The sequence below is a fragment of the Phaseolus vulgaris genome, chromosome 11 (genome assembly GCF_051622355.1).
Source record: "Phaseolus vulgaris cultivar YP4 chromosome 11, ASM5162235v1, whole genome shotgun sequence".
Taxonomy (NCBI): domain Eukaryota; kingdom Viridiplantae; phylum Streptophyta; class Magnoliopsida; order Fabales; family Fabaceae; genus Phaseolus; species Phaseolus vulgaris.
Genome location: NC_143508.1, coordinates 51,404,621 through 51,430,059, shown reverse-complemented (window position 1 = coordinate 51,430,059; position 25,439 = coordinate 51,404,621). Strand labels below are relative to the sequence as shown.

Sequence of the window (25,439 nt, the reverse complement as noted above, 5' to 3'; positions counted from 1 at the left end):
AAAATATAGATATTTATGAATATTAATTGTTAAAATAAGTATGAAATAATTAATAGTTTATTAATTTATACATTTTTACATATTTTGTGATTTTTAATTGAATAGGAACAATTTTTTTCTAGATTTTGAGTTAATTTAACCATTCTAGAGAAGAATGGAGATAATTGGGTAAAAGAAAAATATACAAAACTAAAAAGAGAAAGCTAGAATGCATGAACACTCACTAATGTTGCCCAAATGAGCAAAAGAGTCGTCTCACCACCTGTTGAGCTTGCTCAAGTGAGCTATATCTCGCTTGAATGAGATAGCACCAATGAAATTGGGTTGAACGACGTTTTGCTCGCTCAAGCGAGCCCATTCTCGCTTGAGTGAGAATTCACTTAAGCCCAATCAAATTAGGTTAAATAGGGGGCTTGAGGCACAACCCTAGTGTGCAAGATTGAGAGGAAAACATCATTGAGTGACTTGTAACCCAATTAGGAGAATAGGAAGTGTGAGAAACATTAGAGGAGACAGTCAGTCGTCAATCTCCCTGGTAACAGTCATCATGTGTGGCTAATTCTACCCTTTAGGATTGAGAGTAATCTGTTCAAACTCTTATGTATTGAGGTGATATCTAAACATAATATTTTGTTCTTGATTGATGTTTGGTATTTTTGTTTTTCTTTTAAATGCTATTGGTTTTCATAATATTGAATCTTATACTTGACTGGAAAGCATTTTAGGGTTCTGACCTAAACTATAAATAATATTTAACATATTTGAGTGTTAAGAATCCATGTTAGGAAGCATCTTAATAATTTTATATACGAGAAATCGATATAAATTATTTTTATACGCACATCAATATCAATCAAAGAGCACAATATTCTCATGCTAATCAAAATACAAAAAAGTGAAAAGGATGAAATCAAATTCCTATTTTCCCAATTGAAGTAACAACTATGTAACTTATTTTCTTGTTAATCGATGCCATCATAACAACTCTCAACAAACTTACAAACTTTTATTATTCTATTTTACATTTACTAAATATTTTACTTGATATTTTTTTGTTTGGTTTGATATCTTTCATTATCTAATTATTAATTCTGACAACGGATGCACGTACCGTAAAAAGTCATCACGGAGGGGTAATGTCATTGCCTCCCCATTCCACTTGATTCTTGGTTCCAATTCCTTCAACATTAGCAAAAAAGAAAAGTGTGTGAGCATTAGCTTGTTGCCCCCACAGTAGTGGTAGGTGTTCTTCATTATTTCTCATTTACTCTACCTATCAATTATATATCTGCCACTCCTTTCTTTAACTAATTTTTTTACCATATTTAATTTGCATTTGTGGTCAGTTTTTTTGTAGGGTTAGCATTTTTTTGGATAAAGTTAGTTAATTTCAAAAGTTTTTAAAAAATTATTTTCTATAAAAGATATTTAAATTATTACTTTATTTTACGTTCTTTTAAAATTAAAATATTTATACATAATATTTATAATATTATTCGCATTTTTAAATTAATATATTCACAATTTTTTATAATATTATTTTATTTCTTTTAATTTGATTTTTTACTTTTATAGAAAATATTATTTCATAAATATTTGGTTGTGATTCCGAACAAACTAAATACTACAATTAATACAAGTAAAAAGCTGGAAATCTAGAAACTAGTTGAAAATGTTCTATAAAAGCTACCTCTTGCTAAGCTATGTTTTCATCCAATTCTAGTATCAAAGCCACTCCAATGTCTTTGGCAAGTGACAAAGAAGCAAATGAAGAAAATGAGTTCATCCTCTCCCTTCCCAAGGAGAGGGGTTTTAGTTCATCTCCCTATCACTATCTATTTCAAGATTTCTGGTGCCTACCATCTCGTATTCAAGGTGTGAACAACTCTCAAAAACATTTTCATGCAAAAGACAATGATGTTTTTCTTGCCAGCTTTCCAAAATCAGGTACTACATGGTTGAAAGCCCTTGCTTTTGCCATTGTAAACCATCAACGTTTTTCCTCTTTCGACCACCATCCATTACTCTCTTCCAATCCTCATCAACTTGTGTCCATCCTTGAATTTATCTTGTCTCATGATTTGCATGACCAACTTCTTTCCCTTTCCAACATGAGTGAGCCAAGAGTTCTTGGTACTCACTTACCATTTTCTTCTTTAGCTGAATCCATCACAAAATCCAGTTGCAAGATCATTTATATATGTAGAAATCCATTTGATACTTTTGTTTCGTTATGGGAATTTGTTACTAAAATGAAGTCAGTGTCTTCACTTGAATTCACTTTGGAGGAAGCATTTGAAAACTATTGCAACGGGATAACCGTGTTTGGTCCATGGTGGAGGCATATGTTAGGTTACTGGAATGAGAGTAAAACTAGACCAAACAAAGTTTTGTTCTTAAAGTATGAAGATCTTAAAGAGGATACAGTATTTCATGTGAAAAGAATTGTAGAGTTCTTGGACTCTCCTATCATTCAAGGAGGAGAGAGTAGCACAGTGATTGAAAACATAGTCAATCTATGTAGATTTGAGAAGATGAAGGATTTGGAAGTGAACAAATCAGGATATATAGACAATATTGTAGAGAAGAAGCACTTCTTTCGGAAGGGTGAAATAGGAGATTGGATAAATTACTTTTCTCCTTCTATGATAGAAAAGTTATCCAAAATTGTTGAAGAAAAATTAGGTGGATCAGGTTTATCATTTAAAGTGCATTCTTAAATTCCAATGTAATATGAAACTAGATAAGAGCTAACATGTTGTATCGTGCAGATGAAATGATATTCGATCTTTCTTTTTGCTAAATAAAGATGTGTTTGTTAGTTTATTTTTACATTTTTATGTGAGGTTTGGGAGACACTATGAGTGCATAAACAAAGGAAAGAAGGATGTCTAAGTCACGTAAATTTGTTCAACCTGTCATCCCAAAATTTGATGGTCATTATGAGTTTAGGCTCAACGGAAAATTGTAGTTGAGGTTACATTGAAAGATTTGAAGGTAAAACATTACTTAATAGAAGTCAGTTAAGTTAAGAGGAACTCAACAATCTTAATAGAAAAACAGTGGAAATTACACTCCATATTTCTTTAAGGATACGTTTAAATTATTTTACAAATTATTCTAATTTCAAAAAGAAAAAATCTTCTCTACTGAAAGATAAAAGCTACTAAAATCACTTAATAAGAAGTATTTTTCATTTGGTCTTTTACTGTCTCCGCGATTAATTATAAACTTTAAAAAACTGAACAAAGTTTAACATACACCTATAGATTAACACAATATTTTTCAATTAATTGGATAAGAAAACCAGAATAATGAACTAGGAACGAAACATAAATCTGACTACACTTCAATTTAAGACACAAAAGAACATGCTCTAGTTTCAAATTCTTTTCCAAAACCAGAGTTCCTTCATTAAAAAACATGGGCTGCTTCTTCCTGCACCTCCATACCTTCTTCTCTCACCTCCATAGATTTTCGTATTTCCAAAAATGCTCCTCTATAATATTCCGGATTACATAATCCGGAAGTTATTTTTCAAATTTGTAATTAGCTTCTGGATTATATAATCTAGAAGTCTTTTTTCAGATGCATGATTACTTTCCGGATTACATAATCTGGAAGTCTTTTTTAACTTCCGGATTACATAATTCGGAAGTCTTTTTTCAAATGCGTTTCCGGATTACATAATCTGGAAGTTATTCTATGAGGTGGCACAAGAAGGGTAAAAATGTATTTTCATGTTGTGTATGGAGGTGCCAGAAGAAAATATGGAGGTGTAGGAAGAAACAGTCAAAAACATGTGACCTTTGCACCATTTAGAAATGGCAAATTCTTCCTGCACCATATCAATTCTAACATACACCCAATTTACTATTTAAAATGACAAAAATACCCCCACAAATGACGAAAATAACCTTAGATATAAAGAGGGTGTGGATAAAAATTACTTTCAAAACTCTTTTTACGGAAATATTCTGGATTTAAATTTCCAGAACACATTTTTAAATTTAAGAAATTCTTATCTGGAATATATTTTCAATTTTTTGTTTTGGATTTTTTTATCTGGAATGTATTTTTTTAGTTTTAAATTTTATTTATTATTTTAGATTTTTAAATACAAAATAAGGGTAATTTTGGAAATTTAAAAAAAGTGATATGGTGCAGGTTAAAAGTGATATGGTGGAGGAAGAAATTGCCTTTAGAAACCCAACCAAAGATGACACAATATAATGTGAGGCGAAGCCCATGTGTCAATAATCCATGATAATAAATTTTTACAAGAGTTCAACATGCTAACTATAATGTGGCTCATTGTTCTTCATTCAAATTACCAATTTTATATCAGAATCAATCAAACATATTTTTTCTACCTTTAGCTCCTAGTGCTTGGAGAACATTCACTTGAGTACTATGCATAACATATCTTCATTCATTGTAATTGGATTTAGGTATTTACGTTACTCGGATTGTGTTTTGAACTCATTGCATAGGAATCAATACTAGTCATGATGTTGTATAATGCTAACAAAAAATGGTTAATTCCCCAATGTTGTTTTCATTCCCATGATATATATATATATATATATATATATATATATATATATATATATATATATGATAATTCTAGTAATATTTATTGTTAAAGCTTCTGGACCTCCATTAGGCCCATACTATTTTTCTGTTTTTTTGCCAACTTTTTAGGCACCGTTTTTCTATATATACTCTTTCATTTTTCTATTTGACACTGAATTACTTTTACGCTTCTATATAATACTCTTCATTCTCACTTTCACTTTTATCATTCTTTTCTTCTCTATGTTCTCTCTCATTCACTATGATTAGGGTTCTTGTTCACACTACTTCTCGCATTCAGTATTGCTCTAATAGTTTGGTTCTTGATTGATTTTGTTTAACTTAAGTAAAAAAAACCTTTGTTATTTTATTAAGATTTTGAAATGTACCTTTAAAATTTAACAAAGGTTAAAAAACATCTACATAAGAAATGTTAAAAAGAATCTCAGTTAATTAAATCAATTTTCACAGTCATATTAATTTCCGTTAAATAACTTCTTGTAGTGATATTTGTTCGCAATTATAATAATTTATTTCCAAAATTTAACTAATTTTCCAATTCTTTTCTCATATAAATAGTATTTTAAAGTAATATTTCACTTTATTATTGTTATGTTAAAGCAAGAGGAGAAGTGTCAATGAAATCTAGTTCTTTGTGATTGTTATATTTTTTGGTTTGTAATTTAGAAGATGAACAGGTTATGATATTTCTGAAATATTATTTTTAATTTATTTATTTGTTGATGATTGCTCATTTACCCAACCTATCAATTATATGTCTGCCACCCCTTTCTTTAACTAATTTTTGACCAGATTTAATTAATTTGATTAGGTTTTATGAAAAAAAAAAAAATTAAAGTTAGTTAATTTAGATTTAGGATTTAAAGTTTACTTAATTTTAAAAAAATTTAAAAAGTATTTTTTATAAAAAAAATATTTAAATTATTATTTTATTTCACGTTCTTTTAAAATTAAAATATTTATACATAATATTTTATAATATTATTTGCATTTTTAAATTAATATATATTCACAATTTTTTGGAATATTTTATTTCTTTGATATTTTTTATAGAAAAAATATTTAATAAATATTGGTTGTGATTATGAATAAAAATTATTTTTCTATCATATGGAAGAATAAAAGGTAAATCCGAAAAAACTAAATACCATAATTAATGCAAGTAAAAAGCTGAAAATCTAGAAATTAATTTAAAAAGTTCTATAAAAGCTATCTCGTGCTAAACTATGTTTTCATCCAATTCTAGTATTCACTCATCATTCATATTGAAGCTACTCCAATGGCTTTGGCAAGTCACAAAGAAGCAAATGAAGAAAATGAGTTCATCCTCTCCCTTCCGAAGGAGACGGGTTTGAGTTCAACTCCCTATCTCCATCTATTTCAAGATTTTTGGTGCCCAACATTTTATGTTGAAGGAGTTAACAAGTTTCAAAAACATTTTGATGCAAAAGACAACGATGTTTTTGTTGCCAGCTTTCCGAAGTCAGGTACTACCTGGTTGAAAGCTCTTACTTTTGCAATTGCAAACCATCAACGTTTTTCCTCTGTGGACAACCATCCATTACTCTCTTCCAATCCTCATGAACTTGTGCCCTACCCTGAATTTATGTATTCTAATGATATGCATGACCAAATTCTTTCCCTCTCCAACATGAGTGAGCCAAGACTTCTTTCTACCCACTTACCATTCCATTCATTACCTGAATCCATCACAAAATCCAATTGCAAGATCATTTATATATGTAGAAATCCATTTGATACTTTTGTTTCAGCATGGGAATTCTTTACTAAAATAAAGCCTGAATTCACTTTCGAGGAAGCATTTGAAAAGTATTGTAACGGAATAACCGTGTTTGGTCCATGGTGGAGTCATATGTTAGGTTACTGGAATGAGAGCATAACTACACCAAACAAAGTTTTGTTCTTAAAGTATGAAGATCTTAAAGAGGATACAGTATTTCATGTGAAAAGAATTGCAAAGTTTTTGGACTCTCCTATCATTCAAGGAGAAGAGAGTAGCACAGTGATTGAAAACATAATAAAACTATGTAGATTTGAGAAGATGAAGGATTTGGAAGTGAACAAATCAGGATGTATATTCGATGTTCTTGAGAAGAAAAATTTCTTTCGAAAGGGTGAAATAGGAGATTGGATGAATTACTTTTCTCCTTCTATGATAGAAAAATTATCCAAAATCATTGAAGAAAAATTAGGTGGATCAGGTCTATCATTTAAAGTGCATTCCTAGATTCCAATGTAATATGCGAGTCCACAAGAGCCAACATGTCGTATTGTGTAGAACAAATGATATTGTGATCTTTACTTTTCATAAATAAAGATGTGTTTTTACGCTTTGGATAAATAAAGAACTATGTTTTTATATCTTCAGACCAATAAAAAAAATTATCTACCTTCTAACTTCTTGTCTCTTACAATTTTTTTAACTATGACTCTCGAGTTCTGTATTAAGAATTGTTCAATGTTGTATATAAGGCAATATAATAGAGAAGAAACAATTCTTTCGGAATAGTAAAATAACTACAACAGAAACATCATTTTTCAATGGTAAAAGATGGACGAAAATTAAAGAAAAAAACGACAAATAAACGTTGGTTATGCGTCGATCAAGAAGTCGACAAGAAAAACGTGGAAGCAAAGTTAATTTGTGTCGGCCAGTGAGAATGACGCAAATAGCATGGATTAAACCGAAGTGAGACAAACACGAATATTGTGACATAATCGACGTAAACGAGGATGAAATATTGTTGGTCAGACCGACGCAATGTATCAAAAACACTAAAATGCGTCGACCAAGCAGAATGCAAAAAGAATAAAAATAAAAATAAAAATAAAAGCTAGCGTGGGTCTGACCCACACAAAAATGCAAGCTAGAAAAATATATTAAGGATTAATAATGATTTGTGTGGGTTTGGCTTACGCATAAAATCTGGAAAAAAATGCAATTTATTTTTATTTCTCTACTCGTTTTCACCGATAAAAAGTTTTCATATTCATTCAGAAAAATCATCCAATTCATTTAAATATCTAGATAATTATCTATTTCATTCCACTTATTCAAACCATTAAAATCATTCAAATATCGAAATAATTTCTAGTCAAACTAAATATTAATGCATAAAAGAAAACTTGGCAATTAAAATGTATAATGTTACTATAAAATAAAGTATAAAATAAAATTGTAAATTAAAAATTAACCAAAAGTTCTAGAACTCTAAATGTACCATGATACAATTATATAAAAAAGTACTACAAATTAAAAATATGAAATGTGTCCCATGAAGTAGAAATACCACTGATGTGATCCATAAAAACCTGTAAAAAAATACAAACAGTGTGAATAACTAAAATATTTAGTATATAATAGAATAGTAAAATAATTCAACTTAAAGTATGGGATGCACTTCAAGGAAGGGGTTGGTCATCATACTCTAGAGCATACTGATGGTGCAATTGACTTGTATTAGTGGAAGCATTACCACGTTGTTACCAAGAATGCATACTTTTGACCCCACATACTAACTTCTACACGAAGTTGTTGATTTTCAGTCAATTGATCAAATTGAGAAGCGTCAAAACCAGAGGAAGGCCGAGAGGGAAGAGAGTCCTTGGCGGAAGTTACCAACCAAGTCTGTCGTACCATAAACTTAACCTCTACTCTTTCTTCCAACAACTTCCTTTCAAGCTTGAAGCTTTGTTGTATGATCTACTTGATGGACATCAGTGCTTGAGTCTTGAGAACTATTTGCTTGAAGGGTTCTCAAGCGCTCATGATAGCTTTTCTACACAGGTCATTAGGAGATGGAAACGTTAGGAAATTAAAAAAACCTTAGACAATAACTTATATAAGTTTTACGAGCATGAGTATCAACCTAGTCACCCTTCTTGTTTGTGTGGGTAACCATAAAGAGTTCATCAGGTTCAGGGGGATGACCATATTGGCGCTTCTAATAATGTTGTACAATTAGAAACAGTATATGTTGTAAAAGTAAAATGAATTACATGTAAGAAAGTGATGAGTGCTTACCAAGATCACTGCAATATCTAAATGTATATCTAAATGTGATTTTCGGCCTGTGGAGTGCAATGCTCCACCATGAGTTGAAGCCCTATTAATTTTATTCTAAGTTGATTTTTATTTGAACATTTGAGTATCCCAATAGTTCGGAAGTTCAACCCATGTCTATTCGCCTATCCATGTAGGTCAGCTGGCCTTTGTCATGACTTTGGTCAACATGTCACAAAGTTGTTTTTTGGTTTGGACTCGTAGATTTTGTAAATAATCATCAAAGGGTTTTCATGTGCTACACTGATCTGGGAATTTATTGAGACAAAATAATCCACTTTTTAATTTTGTTTCCAAAATTGCATGAGAATTGATTTTCAAGAAAAAAAAAACGTTCTTTTTATGCCACAACACAGCTTAAATATAGCCAAAAGTGGTTTTACCTTGTACATTTTTATTTCTGATTGAAGTATGCATATATGTTGAGTAATGTGAAATTAATTTCATTGCATTATAGGAGACTGTCGTTGACATGAATATGGCATAATTTATTCCAAGAATAGGAGAAAAAAAATCTTAAAACTAGTTTGAGTCGAAAGTTTTAAATAGTTTCCATTCTTGATTTTCTCGCTTGAGTCTGAAACTTAGTTGAGCAAGATCTTGTGTGGATTTAATTTTATAACTCTTTATTTTCAAGATATTAGAATTATATAAAATGAATAAATATTACTTGAAGTATTATATTCAATAAAAGTAAAATATCTATGTAAATAGGATAAAGGTCCACCATTCTTTCATGTCACATTTCATCTTGAGATATTGAAGAAATCTGGTATTATGGCCCCAAAGCCAGTATTTCAAATAAAATTTGATGAACATGCTAATTCCGGATATCCCTAGGCACTGCAACATCGAGAGGGGAACCTTTTTAAATGCTGGTTCATCAGCCAGAAAAAAGGCCACTGATAATTGGAACAAAAACAATGACATATTTTTGGAAAACAACTAACAAGAGATGATTCATTTGTGTTTAAGTGTCTATCACTAGGGAATCTTCATATATCATAGTGTTCATATATAAAAAGAAAAATGATTAAAGGTGCAGCAAGTGTAACAGAAGGGAGTGAAAAATGAGTAATTATCAGCATGGCAGCAAACTTGGTGAATGATGTAAAACTGAACTCAAGAAGCTTTGCCTGCACAGATTGCCAAAATGCCAAAACTAAAGACTTGTATGCATATATAAATTTGGCAAAATAGACATGATTTTATCTCATGTCCAATTAAACTCACTTTATCTGAGAGTCTTTAGTCATCCATAAGTGCAACTGATAGTTCTTTGAAACCCAAAGTTTTGCCAACAGCTTCACGTACATTTAATTTGGAGAATCAATTTATTCAAATATATTATCAAATGAAACTTTCTTGGTCATGATGTATACTAGGGAACAATAAATATAATAGCAACAACTCTAAAATTAAAAACCTTTTTCCCTGTTAACAGCTAAGTCCTTCCAAATCAAACTGTTAAAGGACGACCAACATTTAGCTCTAAGCAATTTTCTTGTTCGTCAAATCGTTGCTCTCCCATGGATGTTAGTGTTGGTTTTGCCAACATATTCGCTAGAACTAGTTGAACCACTCCATGATGTTTGGTTTGAGTTGTCTCCACAGTCATGTTCAACTGTTTCATGGGGATAATAAACAGGCTTAGGAGGCATTTCAAGACTTTCAACTTTTTCTTCAAGCATCTCCACAACTCTCTTCATTGTAGGACGGTCATTTGGTTTCAGTTGTATACACCAAAGCGCAACTACATACATTTTTTTCACCAAAATCTTATCCTCTTCTGAGGCATCTTCTATGTGAGTCTCTTTTTCATCTTTAATTTGATCATATATCCAAAAGGGGAAGTACTGTTGGCTTGAATGTTCTGCATGAGGATTTGAGTTCCTTCTCCTACTTCCAATTTCCATCAAAAGCATTCCAAAACTATACACATCGGCCTTATTGGATACTCCACCAATATTATTGTAGAATAGTTCTGGAGCCATGTAACCTAAAGTTCCTCTAGCCATAGTTAAAGCAACAGACGTATCTTCGCAAGAATATAGCTTTGCAAGTCCAAAATCTGAAACCTTTGGAATGAAGTCATCATCTAGAAGAATATTATGAGGCTTAATATCAAAATGTAGAATTTGCACATCACAGCCTTGATGGAGATAAGCAATCCCACGAGCTATGCCAAGAGATATTTCATATGTTTTCTCATAACTTAAAGGGATACTTTCCTCTTTGGAGAAGATGTATTTATCCAATGAACCATTTGGCATGTAGTCATAAACTAGAGCACGCTTTTGTCCTTCAGCACAATATCCAATCAGATTTACCACATTCACATGATGTATTCTTCCAATGCTAGCCACTTCATTCATAAAATCTTGTCCATCAGCTTTCGATTTTTTCAACATCTTTATTGCTACTTCTGACCCACTTCGAAGTTTTCCTTTGTATACAGATCCGTAACCTCCTTCACCCAATTTAACTTTGTAACCTCTGCTCATTTTCTTAATTTCTCTGTATCCGTACCTAATAGGATTTAGATTGTTGTGTAGCAAAAAAGTTTCAATGTTTTCATACATCGAGTAATGCCTACTTCGCCACGTATGGATAAATAGTGCAAACAAAATTGCGACTCCAAATAGAAATCTGGGAGCCACAAATATTGAAATAGGGCCTAATGAATTAAAATCTCCTTCCCATTCCGAAAAGTAATGTAAACGTGTTATTCTGTAGATTAGTCCTGTGAGGATAAATTTCATGGAATGTATAAGGAAATAAACCATGCTTGGTCTAATAGGTAAGTTTATTCAAATATGAAATCAGTTGAGAAGTCATTACCCATTATGACGAGTGCAACATAACCTGCAAAATAGCAATAAAATAACATCAAAAGAAAAGAACACTCAATATTCAAAGGATATATACTTTGGATACAGTATAAAAAAAATAAGTTTTTTTTTTCCACCAAACGTCTATTTCTAAGGATTTTATGCATTTCTAGCGTCATGCAATGCATTCAAATAACTTTTTGGTTTCTGATTTGTCTGGTGTTTGGGGGATGGAGTTGATGGTTCTTTCCCAAAATCTTTTTCGAACAAATATAGCTTGGTTAATGTTGAAATGAATTTGGAATATCGTGAATGCATAATGGCAATATAGATGATGCCTTATGGTTGGGGAATTATTAGCTTTGTTTTTAGGATTGTAAGTTTTTTGTGGAGCTGGGGAATAGGATCTGTACAAACCATTTCATGCAGAATTTGGTATAGGAGTTTTGAAGAATTTTCTGAGTTTGGATCATAGCCTTGGTGGTTTTGTTTGTTTAGGAGGTTTTTTACCTCTTTTGTGTAAAAGGGTTTGAGCATCCTCAAATGCTCCTTTTTATTTAATTAACTTTTTCTGAGAAAAAAAAGATGATGCATTATGGCAATATAGAAATGCTCTGAAAACTCCCATTGAATATCCCTTCAAGGCTTTTGTTTAGAAAATCCTGTCAACTACTTGTTGAGTTCAGTATAGAACGATTTGGGTTTCAAAATTTCTTACGAATGGTACAGAAGTTGTATAGCTTGCTAATTAATCAAAATGAAAATGATGAACTTAAGTAGTCAATACAGTAGTAATTGAAAGAACAGAGATATGGGAGAGAGCTCTTACGTGCTATATAGGATAGAATTGCAACTGTATATATAAGAATCTGGTGTTGAATTCCTTGAACAGAAAAAGAAATCATTAGCTTATATTGTACTTCACAAAAGAGACAAAGAAAAATTGCAGGTAGAATAATGTTTTCTCACCGCACTGGTTCTTTTCCAATTCTAAGCGCAAAACTTTGCAATAGTAATCTTGTTGACATGTAATTTGATGAGTGGTTTGATTGATGAGGCAGTTCACACCCTTTCCACATTGGTCTGTACAAATAACTGGTGTCACCCAATTCAACGAAAACCCATTATGCAGGCAGTCATGGATATGAGCATAGGAAACGTTGTTGCAATGGTTATTGTTTGTAAAGGTAGCAGCCTTTAAATGGCACCCAACCTTGATGTCCATCATTGTGAATTTACCATAAGAAGAAGAAAGAACAGCATAAACATGGCCTCCAGAATCACAAAGTCTGCCATTCACTTCCACGTATCGAGGATCATCACTCACTCCATCACTACAGTTTAGAAACGCTACATACGGAGGCCAAACAGAAATCTTATCCCCTTTCCAGAAAGTTAGTGGATCGGTGGCGTAATTTTCAGGACCACGAATGGGAGTGAAGTTCCATGTAGAGATGAAATAGCGAGGAATGGAGCAAGCAGTGTCCTCCTCAAGACCTGCATCAGTCAATTGGATGTTGTATGTTTGGTAGTTGATATGCTGAACATGGTATTTGCCTGAAAACAAAGTGAAGACTGTCACATTCTTTACGCAATCTAATTCGTACCTTGGGAGGCCGCAACCAGGTGGGTCGCCTTTCAGTCGGAAAGGATAACTTATGTTGCCAATTTTCCCACAGGAAGAAGGAGCACAGAATGGACGATCCTTGGCACCGTGAATTTGCGGGAATAGCACAATAATGATAGCCAAACGGGCAAGCAGTGATTGTGCAGAGCAGCAGAAAGAAGATAAGACCACCATGGTTTACCTCTGGTCGTGTAAGTGGACAGGATCTGATTTAAATGATTCACCAAAGTCAACTAATAACGCAGGAGCACTTGTTGAAATTTTGATACAAAACAACTACTAAATACTAACCCACCAAGTATCATGAACTTTCAAAGTGGTTCAACGTCTCTGCTACGGAAGCGTGTGATAAGCAAGAACAAGTGCACGTCCCAATTCAATTCTCATTTTTTCTAGGAAACAACAAGCTTCATAACAAGTGATGTTACAGAAAGGGATTCTCAAATCTATGACTCCCACGTGGCACAATAACTTGAGTAATATACTGTAAATAATAACATCCACCAAGTCAACAATGGTGACATCAACAATAACATAATCCTTATTTTAATTAGTTCGGGGTTAGTTACACAAACTAAACAATGTTGTTTGTAGTTTTCTAAAGATATACCAAATATGATGCTAGATTTACGTTGTTATGGGGTTACTAAGGGTGAAACTTCCATGGATTAAAATCTAACTTAGAAGGAAATACAACTATTTTCTCTATTCTATCTTTTCTTAGCTTTCTTTTTTTATTATTATCTCAGTAGTCTCTGTAATCATGAATCAGTCTCTTTTTATTTATCTTGTTCTTCCATGGACCCCATTCAATCGAAGAGGAGAAGGATGCATGTGATTCATTTTCTACTCTTGTACGTAATAACTCACAAGTCTTAGAAAATATAAAAAAGGTAATTCAGTAATGTTTGTCAATGACAGAGCCGTGGAAAGACTCGATACCTATTGCTTGTTGACGAGCCATCGTGGAAAAATGCCCACCAAGCTTATTACTATTATTCAAAACTTAGCTTATTACTATTATTTCCATTGCAGTCCCTTATCAGTTTCATTTATCCACTCCCTTTCCTATTCTTACCATGCCAGTGTAAAAGCAATCAATTTGGCCAACGTTAACAGTCACAGTCTATTTTCTGAAAAAAATACTCTTCTTTTACTCTCTATTGTATATCTTTTCATTGTACATCTTACAATTGAGAGAACAACCTATTAATAGGATTAGCAAGCTCTTCTAAAACAAAAAATAATAAAACCTTATTATGGCCTTAAAACTCCACTAAAAACATAATAAAATTTTATTATGGTCATAAAACCCCACTAACAACTCTGGCATTTCATCTATTGAAACTCTCATTCTTTTATTTTCCACTAACTTCTAAATTTAAAACCCACAAAATAGCATTTAAAGTTTATTTACCAAAACTCCCCCATAAACTTAAATCTTTCTACCATCCATCATGTCAATCATCTTTTTGTATTTGTCGAAAAGTACTTTCGGTAGCGGTTTTGTGAAAATATCGGCAACTTGATCTTGACTTGCCACATGCACCAATTCCACACTTCCTTTCTTCACATGATCACGGATAAAGTGAAAACGAACTCAATGTGTTTGCTTCTTTCATGGTTCACTATGTTCTTTGCCAACTCAATTGTTGATTTGTTGTCAACTGGTATCACAGTTGCACCTAGTTGCTTTAGCTCCATCTTGCTCAACAAGTTTTTAAGCCATATCGCATGATATACACACCAAAATGCTACCACATATTCAACTTCACACGTTGATAGCATAATGATCGGTTGCTTCTTTGAAAGCTAAGAAAATGTTGTGTTGCCCATAGAGAATGCATATCCCGATGTACTTTTTCGATCGTCTATGTCTTCGCACCAATCACCACCCACTAATAATCTTTTTCTTTCGAGTAGAACAACCCGAGTGATACAATACCTTGGATGTACCGTAGGACTCGCTTCAATGTCTTTCAATGTGAGTAAATAGGCTCCTCCATGAATCGACTTATAATGCCAACACTTAATGAAAGATCCATCCTTGTGCATGTGAGATAGCGAAGGCTTCCTACCAAACTCTGGTATCTACTCGCATTGACACGTTCTTCTCCATCGAATTTTGAGAGTTTTGCCCTTGGTTCCAGTGGTATTGATATTGGGTTGCAATTTGCCATCTTGTACTTCTCCGAAAGCTCTTTTGCATATGTCTCATGTGATACAAAAATACCCATCTCTTCTTGTCTAACCTCCAAACCAAGGAAAAAAATTAAGGTTTAGGATTTAGAGTTTAGGGTTTATGGTCCAGCCTTTTGCATGTGAAATAGCGAAGGCTTCCTACCAAACTCTGGTATCTACTTGCATTGACACGTTCTTCTCCATCGAACACCTACTTCCATTGGTATTGATATTGGGTTGCAATTTTCCATCTTGTACTTCTCCAAAATCTCTTTTGCATATGTCTCATGTGATACAAAAATACCTATCTCTTCTTGTCTAACCTCCAAACCAAGGAAATACTTCATCAATCCCAAATCTGTCATCTCAAATTCTTGTGTCATTGTGAACTTGAACTCTTTTCTCATATCATCATTGTTACCCATAAAAATGAGATCATCGACATAAAGAGCAACAAATATCATGTTACCTCCACTCTTCTTTGTGTAAAGGGCATGCTCATAAGGACATTGCCTGAACCCGTTCTTCTTGAAATATGTATCGATACGAGTATTCCATGCCCGCGGTGCTTGCTTCAACCCATAATTGCCTTCTTCAATTTTAGCACCTTCTTTTCTCTGATTTTCATGTACCCGGGTGGTTGCTCGATGTAAATTTTTCTTCAAGCACATCATTCAAATCTTGAAAACTTCCCATCTAGGGCTGTCGTGGTTCATCCTCATCATCGGTAGTTTCAGAATTTTTTTGTATACTTGTTGGTGCAACGACCGATGATTCTCCAACTTCAATGATAACCTCCGAAAAATTGTTCCAATCCCACTCGCTTGCTTCATTTATTCGCATATCATGACTCACCACCACCTTCTTGCTTATCGGGTCAAGTAGCTTGTACCCTTTTATCTTCTCATCATATCCAATCAAAATATACCTTTTGCTTTTGTCTTCGAGCTTCGTTCTTCATTGATCTGGTATGTGTGCATAAGACAAGTCGAAATTGATCTTCTTCTTTTTCTTTCCATCTCATTTGGTTCATGTAATGACTACCATGAGTGGCTAATTCCTTTCATTTGGGAATGAATGTAGTCATTTCAAACTCCTATGTATTGAGATGATAGTTATCTTTTTGTTCTTATTTGATATTGTTATTTTCATTTTATGCTTAAAGCTTGAATTTTTATTATTGATCTAGATATTTGGAATTGAATGAGAAGTATTTCTAATGATCTTACCTAAATAAAAATACTTGATGGTATTTTAATATTAGGAATAGATTATAATATATAAAATGATTTATAACATATTTTCTTAATGATAAGAACTTTTCTAAATAGTTGAAGAATCAATGTTTATGAGATAATCTTAATAATTTCATATTTGAGGAATCAATGTGAATGACTGTGAATGACTCTTTTTGTTGCATCAATATCAAATAAGTAAGAATGTTGTATGTTTTTATTTACCAAAATACAGATGAGTGAGAAAGATTAATTTCAATCCCAATTTTATCAATCAAATTCTTATAATAATTTACTATGCTTTTTATTTAAATTACAAACACATTTTATTCAAACAATGTTCATATATCTTGAATCAATTTATTGCACATATTTCAACATTTAGTGAGTTTTACACATTAAAATCTTAAGATAAATATTTCTTGTGAGTTCGATATTCGTCTTTTGAGACAAATTATTACTTCTGACTTTGACACACTTTCCGAATTAAGTCAACACAACACGATGTCATCAACATATATGAGGAGACACTACAAGAGAAAAAGGTTTTAAGGGATGTTATTTAGCGGAGGTTAATATAACCTTAGAAATTGATTTAATTAACGGAGGTTTTTAACTGTCGTTAAGTTTCAAATGTTATTCTAAAACCTTAGCAAAATAACGGAGGTTTTTTAACCTTCGTTAAATTTCAAAGGTTTATTTTAAAACATCGGCAAAATAGTGAAGGTTCTTTTAACCTTCATTAAATTCCAAAGGTTTATTCTAAAGCCTCAGCAAAATAATAGAGGGTTTTTTTAACTTTCTGTAAGTTTCAAAAGTTTATTCTACAACTCTACAAATTAACGGAAGTCTTTTTAACCTTTGTTAAGTTTCAAAGGTTTATTCTAAAACCTCAATAAAACACTCCAAATTTTCCAAACTTCAATAAAATAAATATAATTAAATCTATTTATAAATAAATATAATTAAATCTATTTATAAATAAATAATTAAAAACTACATTGTTTTAATATATTTTATAACTAAATTCTCTAAAATTTTGAAAGTGTAAATTTACATTACAAATAAGTTTTCTAAAGTTTCAAAAATTTATTTTAAAAACTCAAAAATAATCTTAGATAATAAGTATTTGAACAACTAATCTTGGATAATAAGTATTTCAACAGTATTTTCATATAAGGGGTTGAAACTTATGGTATTTAACAGAGGTTTAAAAACCCCATGGTATTTAACGAAAGTTTTGAAACCCATGGTATTTTATGGAGGTTCTTAAACCCATGGTATTTAACAAGGGTTCTGAAAGACTTTTCCCGAGGTTTAACAAACCCCCGGGGAACATGTTTCCCAATGATGGTTTAGCAAGGGAAACTGCAACCCTAGGTAAATGATTTAATGGAGGTCTTAACCATAGATAATGTAAAAATAAACCGTCGTTAAAACCATATTTTCTTGTAGTGAGAGCAGTAATAGAAGCACCATCATGTTTCAAAAACAAAGAATGGTTACAAAGGGAAAATTATAATGTTTTAAAATTAAAAATTGAGAGAGTTTAGCCTACCATTAGAGACCTGCCTATTTGAGAACATAGAGGGTTTAGGGTTTAGGGTTTATTGTTGAAATGAAAGCCACGAGGAATCTGTTGGGAAAAACGGGTAATTTTCCCACTAAAACAAAACCCTAACAGAGCTACCCGACAAATAATATTGAATAAATAAAGCGGAATAATAAAAGAGATAAAGAGGAAAAAACACACCCGAAAATTGTTAACGGAGTTCGGCCTGTTTAGCCTAATCTCCGAGCACAGCAAAAACAGCTCCCTTTTATTACTATGAGAGAAGATATTACAAATTGGGATATTTAACAGTGAAGGGGGAGAGTTTAATTTATAACCCTCAAACCTCCTTCCCAAACAATGAACCCACCGATGTGGGACTTGGGATTAAGCCAAAATCAACAAATCTCCACCTTGGCTTAATTTCAAGTCTCACCTAAAACAAATCTTCTCAAAACATAACAAAAACAAACTTTACAGTGCTTCAAATTTGCGCCTCCGGACGCCAACTTCAAATGTGCAAGATATTAACCAAGTCTAAACAGTGTTCAAACTTGGTCCTTGTAACCACCTTGGTGAGCATATCTGCAGGATTCTCCGTAGTGTGAATCTTCTGGAGAACAATCTCCTCTTCTTCGAGAATCTCACGCACAAAGTGATAGCGAACATCAATGTGCTTCGTCCGTGCATGAAAGACTTGATTCTTTGCTAAATGAATAGCACTCTGACTGTCAGAATATAACTCAAGTTGTTTCTGACCAACTCCCAAGTCTTTAAGCAACCCATGAAGCCAAATTGCTTCCTTCACAGCCTCTGTAATCGCCATATACTCTGCCTCTGTCGTAGACAAAGCCACCGTAGACTGCAAGGTAGACTTCCAACTAACTGGCGCTTTTGCTAAAGTGAACAAATAACCAGTAGTAGACCGTCGCTTATCCAAATCACCTGCATAATCAGAATCACAATATCCAACTATGCATTGACCAAGTGATTCATCTTGCTCAAATGTCAATCCAACATCTAAGGTATTTTGGAGGTACCGTAGAATCCATCTCACAGCTTGCCAATGACCCTTGCCCGGATCATGCATGTACCTACTAACAACACTCACAGCCTGTGAAATATCTGGTCTTGTACACACCATTGCATACATCAAGCTTCCAACTGCATTTGCATATGGGACTTTCGCCATGTATTCTCGTTCTTCATTAGTCGTCGGAGATAAACGGCTACTCAATTTCAAATGAGGAGCAAGTGGGGTACTTACAGGTTTTGTATCTTCGTGTATACCAAAACGTTGTAGTACCTTCTGCAAATACTGCTTCTGTGACAGCCAAAGTTTTCCCCTCTCTCTGTCCCTGTTTATCTCCATGCCGAGAATCTTCTTGGCTTCCCCCAAATCCTTCATCTCGAACTCTTTACTCAACTGAGCCTTTAACCTGTCAATCTCAACTTGGCTCTTTGCTGCAATCAGCATATCATCAACATATAAGAGTAAGTAAATGTAGGAACCATCTTCAAGTCTGCGCAAATACACACAGTGATCATATTTGCTTCTCTTGTACTTCTGATCCTTCATGAACTTATCAAATCGTTTGTACCACTGTCTCGGAGATTGTTTCAGTCCGTACAACGATTTGCTAAGTTTACAAACCCAATCTTCTTTACCATCAACCTTGTATCCTTCTGGTTGAGTCATATAGATTTCCTCCTCCAAATCACCGTGTAGGAACGCGGTCTTTACATCAAGTTGAGCAAGCTCCAAATTCAACTGTGCTACCAAGGCCAACAAAATTCGAATGGAGGAATGTTTTACAACTGGAGAAAATACCTCATTATAATCAATTCCCTCCCTCTGAGCAAAGCCTTTAGCAACCAACCTTGCCTTGTAGCGAACATCTTCTTTATTAGGAAATCCTTCTTTCTTTGCAAATACCCATTTGCACCCAATTGCCTTTTTACCTTTTGGTAATTGTGCCAGCTTCCACGTCTTGTTCTTATTCAAAGATTGCATCTCCTCTTTCATCGCACCTGCCCAATTACCACTCTCTGAACTCAAAATGGCTTCTGGGTAAGTGGATGGAATGTCATCAACAACTGGAAGTGCATAGGCAACCATATCCATGAAACGAGCAGGCTTCTGAATATCTCGTCTCTGTCTTCTAACTGCAATTGGCACTGATTGCTGTTGAGATTCTTGGGTAGGAACCTCTTCCTCATCTGACTCTTCTTCTGCCATAGGAGAGTCACTTGTGGTATTTCGTGTTGGGATCACCACTGTCGGCTCAAACTCCACCTGCTTCCGGGCACACTCCACCTGTTGCGGAGTACTATCAGCTCCTTCTGGATTTACCTTCTTTAACATGGCAGATTCATCAAAGGTAACATCCCTGCTGATAATCGTCTTCTTTGCCTCTAGACACCACAAACGGTATCCCTTCACTCCAGGACTAAAGCCCATGAAAAGAGCTTTCTTTGCCCATGGATCCAACTTTGATTCAATCACATGATAATATGCAATAGAACCAAAAACATGCAAAGAATCATAATCAGTTGCAGGTTTTCCAGACCATACCTCTAACGGGGTTTTGCCATCTATAGCAGATGATGGCAAACGATTGACAAGATGTTGAACGTATGTCACAGCCTCAGCCCAAAACTCTCTGCCTAACTCAGCATTAGACAACATACAACGAACTTTCTCCACAAGTGTCTTGTTCATACGCTCCGAAACCCCATTCTGTTGTGGTGTTTTTCTAACAGTGAAGTGCCGAACTATGCCACAATCTTGGCATACCTTCAGGAACGGATCACTCTTGTATTCTCCTCCATTATCTGTTCGGAGAACCTTAATCTTCCTTCCTGTCTGGTTTTCAACTTGAGCTTTCCACTTAAGGAAAATTCCAAGCACATCATTTTTGTTCTTCATAGTAAACACCCAAACTCTTCTGGAAAAATCATCAACAAAAGTGACAAAATAATGCCTACCTCCGATTGACGGAGTCTTGGCTGGTCCCCACACATCTGAATGCACATAATCCAGAATACCCTTGGTATTGTGAATTGCAGTGCCAAACTTCACTCTTCGTTGTTTTCCCAGAACACAATGCTCACAAAATTCAAGTTTGCAAGCCTTCGTACCTTTCAACAATCCTTGCTTGGTAAGAATTTGCAAGGATTTCTCTCCAGCATGTCCCAACCTCATATGCCACAACTTCGTTGCCTCAGCATCCTTCTTAGTGCTAGAAGTTGTTGCCGCTACTGTCCCCACCACTGTACTACCTTGGTAGTAATACAAATTGTTCTTCCTCACGCCTTTCAACATCACCAGTGCTCCTGAAGTTGCTTTAAGAATTCCATCTCGCATCGTCACAACTAGGCCTTTAGATTCTAAAGCCCCCAATGAGATGAGATTCTTCTTCAACTTTGGCACGTACCGTACATCCCGCAAAATTCTGGTGGATCCATCGTGATTCCGCAACTTGATTGAACCTATCCCGACTGTCTTACATGGATTATCATTACCCATGTAAACAACCCCGCCATCGAGTTCTTGAAAATCAAAGAACCATTCCCGAATGGGACACATATGATAGGTACAACCTGAATCCAATATCCACTCATCTGGATGCAATGATGCTGAAAGCGAGACAATCAACACATCACTTTTGCTTTCTGCAACATTTGCATCTTGCAGAGCCTTCCCTTCTTGATCCGAATTTGCCATTACAGACTCACAATATAATATTCAATATTACAAATAATTTCAAACAACCCAAGGCGAACCTTCGGCTCTGATACCACTTGTTGGGAAAAACGGGTAATTTTCCCACTAAAACAAAACCCTAACAGAGCTACCCGACAAATAATATTGAATAAATAAAGCGGAATAATAAAAGAGATAAAGAGGAAAAAACACACCCGAAAATTGTTAACGGAGTTCGGCCTGTTTAGCCTAATCTCCGAGCACAGCAAAAACAGCTCCCTTTTATTACTATGAGAGAAGATATTACAAATTGGGATATTTAACAGTGAAGGGGGAGAGTTTAATTTATAACCCTCAAACCTCCTTCCCAAACAATGAACCCACCGATGTGGGACTTGGGATTAAGCCAAAATCAACAGAATCTTCATGTATTCTTCTTCAAGAAGGTCACCATTGACATCAAATTGTTTGATGACCCAATTATCGGCAGTACAAAAGCTCAAAGAAGATGTAAGGTGGTTAATTTTGCCGGAAGGGTAAAGGTGTCTAGATAATCTAATCCCTCTAACTGAATATAGCCCTTAACTACAAGTGCTGCTTTGTATCTCTCTATAAAACCATCCATGATGCTTAATTTTGTATATCCATCTGCAACAAATAGTTTTCTTCTCAATAGAAGTTTTGTATCCAAATTTGATTGATTTCAATAGCAGCGAGTTCATCTTTCATAGCTCGTATTCAGTGGGGATCCTTAGCATCTTCCTCATAATTGTAGTGCTCAACATTGGATGAAAGACATTATTGTATTTTTAAAAAACATCATATAAAGAGTTATAATTTTAAAAAAAATAAGGTATTTAGTACTTACAATATTATTATGGAAGTTGATATTTAAAAGTCTTCTAAGTAGTATGCGGGAGGTCTCCTGATGCAGGAAAACTATCTGGGAGGTGTAGTGAGAGCAATATTATTGTTGAAAATATCTCTGTCATCATCAGAATTATTATGAATAACATCATGATTGTGAGGTTGCATATTAACATCATCATAAATCTAAGCATAATGTTGAGAAATAGAAAGTGAAAGACTGTTTGGATCTTTGACATTATTAATATTCAAATTATATGGAAAATAATTTTCATAAAAGTAACATGTCTAAGAACATCTATTTTTGTGATTTTTAAGATTAAAAAAAATTCCCCTTATTTGCACATTTTCTTGCAATCACATGCATGCATCACACTGTAACATGTTTCATTTGCTGCAAATTGAAATCTGTTTACTAGGACTACAACAGATAGTACCATTCATTAGAAGGAGGAACAAGTTAACACATATCATTAGAAACCAAGAAGCACACAGACCATAGCAGTCTTCCTATCCTGCCACTTTGAACACACACAGAGATGAGTATGAATCTCAGAACTGTATTTAGAAAGAGAAGAGAGGTTAGAATAGGTCTTTCACTAGTGCCAAAGAGATATAGCGAAGCCAAATAGTAATAAAGCGTTTGATAGTGTTCTAAAAAATAAGAAAGTTGGTGGATTAGGAGTTCAGGTTGGTAAATCATAACAAATAACACAAATGCAAATATTAACAAGACGGAACTTGGACAACTATATATACTGTTACCTAACTCTTTAGAAGTGAAAAAAAAAACTTTGAATATCATAATGATTGGACCAAAAAATGGAAGTCAGTTAAGAGGAACTCAACAATCTTAATAGAAAAACAGTGGAAATTACACTCCATATTTCTTTAAGGATACGTTTAAATTATTTTACAAATTATTCTAATTTCAAAAAGAAAAAATCTTACTAAAATCACTTTTTTCTTATCATCAAATAATGAATTAAATTATGGGATACTTCATGGTATCCCAACCCTTATACAATAACCAACGCTCTTCTCTCATATTAAGAACAAAATACATAGAAAAGCATAATACAGAATATAATTCATAACATAGAGATTTCTTCCCTATTCCTAGATAGGTAAGAACTTGAAAGTTGGGAAGACCTTCACCAAAAACCAACAGGCCTACACCTTCAATTCAGGCAGTCCGTCTGCTCTTCTAAAGACTGTGATAACAGAAAAACGTCCAACCTACAACTACTAAAAGGTTGCTTCTCACCACACAGCACCAAACAACCCTTTAGAATTATGATCCTGGCCAAGATTTACTCCCCGTTCTTCACTCAACAAAGCGAACTAAAGAATTCACCCTCCATGTGCATCCTCCTCATGCATCTTCCATGTAGCAGATTATACGGGGGCCCTTTTATTACAACACCTGCAGCTTCACCTTTCGGAGTTCCCTTCAAAAACATAGCCACAACACCTGAGTTGGACCTCCCATTTTACATACAAACCTCGTGCCACCTTGCTTGCCACCTTTACATGACAAACCCAAAAGAGTGGCTTGTATTCAGAGACTACTTCAGCTGACAACATGCTTCCCGAAATCCACCAAGACCAGAGACATACAAGCAGACCTGCATAAACCAGCTATCAGTAATCACCAGCCAGAATTTCACTTGGATTGTTGCCTTATAATCCAAGTACCTGCCACCTATTTCATATTCCTTCAGCTCCTCCCTGGTGCTTTGGATTGTAACCTTGATTTCTTTGTTATATCTCCCATCTGGCTTTTTTCAAATACATCTCACCTCATATCCAATAGTGTTTCCGTTGTTCACCTCCATCTTGCCAGAACATTTTCTTGGCTTTACACAAAGAACAGACGCGGTTGGTTAGGCCTGCCATAGTGTGCTTGAAATGCTGGTCCTGGAAATTTGGTTATCTTGGTGTCAGCGCCATAACCATTATCTGGCAAGTCAACACCTCCGTGCCACAAAATGAACCTGCCAAGAAACAAGCCCATAATAGGCTTGTTGATTACTGTCTTTGCTGACTAACGAACACCGGTAACACCAATTAAACCAGCAGCTCCTTTCAACTCAAAACAATATTGAAGACGCCTCTAACTCAGGGGGAAGCCAGCACTTGTTGCACTTACTAGTTACACCTTAAACTCCACCAATGCTTATGACTCAAAACCTGCTCTGCCTCTGCCACTTAGATTTGCAATCCTGGCCTCATACTACCTGCCAGGCACCAGCGTTGCATACAACCTTAAAACCAGCAACTCCATTCAACTCCAAAATTGATTCGAGAGTCCCTAACACATGAGAAGACAGTACTCTTATTGCACTTGTTGGTTAAGCCTTAATCTCCTTCTGTAAGCACAAACCAGCTTTTCATTCTCCAATACCCAGCTATCTTTGACAGCATCTTTGACAGCATTGCAACATCCTCTGCCAGTCTATCAATGTTGTGAATAGAAACTACCCTGCCTTTACCACTGTGAGCTGCACTTCCTGACCTTACTCTACCAGTCAAACACCATCCAGCATTTCATACACCAGACCAAGTCAATGTTGCAAATTTATTTTAGCATCTATCAGACTTTCAGTGCTTATGAATTAAAAACAGCCCTGCAACTGCCAATTGAACCAGTTATAACCCCCTCCAACCATCATCTACATTCGTCCTTGTCTTTGGATTCCTATTCAGCTTCTAACATACCTTCTGCTATACACACATCAACATCTGTTTACTTTCCAA

At 34.3% G+C, this 25,439-nt stretch overlaps 3 protein-coding genes across 3 annotated transcripts; 2 read left to right on the top strand and 1 right to left on the bottom strand.

Moving 5' to 3' along the window:
* The first annotated feature begins 1,689 nt into the window (after nucleotides 1–1,689).
* LOC137823740 (cytosolic sulfotransferase 15) lies at nucleotides 1,690–2,808 on the top strand. The gene has a single exon (XM_068628995.2). The coding sequence runs from the start codon at nucleotides 1,704–1,706 to the stop codon at nucleotides 2,718–2,720; it is 1,017 nt and encodes a 338-aa protein (XP_068485096.2). The 5' UTR covers nucleotides 1,690–1,703; the 3' UTR covers nucleotides 2,721–2,808.
* Nucleotides 2,809–5,875: 3,067 nt separating this feature from the next.
* LOC137809799 (cytosolic sulfotransferase 15) lies at nucleotides 5,876–6,862 on the top strand. Its single transcript, XM_068610877.2, has one exon. The coding sequence runs from the start codon at nucleotides 5,876–5,878 to the stop codon at nucleotides 6,842–6,844; it is 969 nt and encodes a 322-aa protein (XP_068466978.2). The 3' UTR covers nucleotides 6,845–6,862.
* A 3,133-nt stretch (nucleotides 6,863–9,995) lies between these two features.
* LOC137827997 (LEAF RUST 10 DISEASE-RESISTANCE LOCUS RECEPTOR-LIKE PROTEIN KINASE-like 2.1) lies at nucleotides 9,996–13,389 on the bottom strand. Its single transcript, XM_068634393.2, is given in 5 exon segments — nucleotides 9,996–10,218; nucleotides 10,221–11,423; nucleotides 11,522–11,545; nucleotides 12,341–12,394; nucleotides 12,481–13,389. Coding segments are annotated over 5 exon segments (2,160 nt in total). The 5' UTR covers nucleotides 13,313–13,389; the 3' UTR covers nucleotides 9,996–10,171.
* Between the last annotated feature and the right edge of the window lie 12,050 nt (nucleotides 13,390–25,439).

What these genes read in the sequence shown, in the direction of transcription:
- LOC137823740 (XM_068628995.2), top strand. Translation starts at nt 1,704, where the DNA reads ATGTTTTCATCCAATTCTAGTATCAAAGCCACTCCAATGTCTTTGGCA.
- LOC137809799 (XM_068610877.2), top strand. Translation starts at nt 5,876, where the DNA reads ATGGCTTTGGCAAGTCACAAAGAAGCAAATGAAGAAAATGAGTTCATC.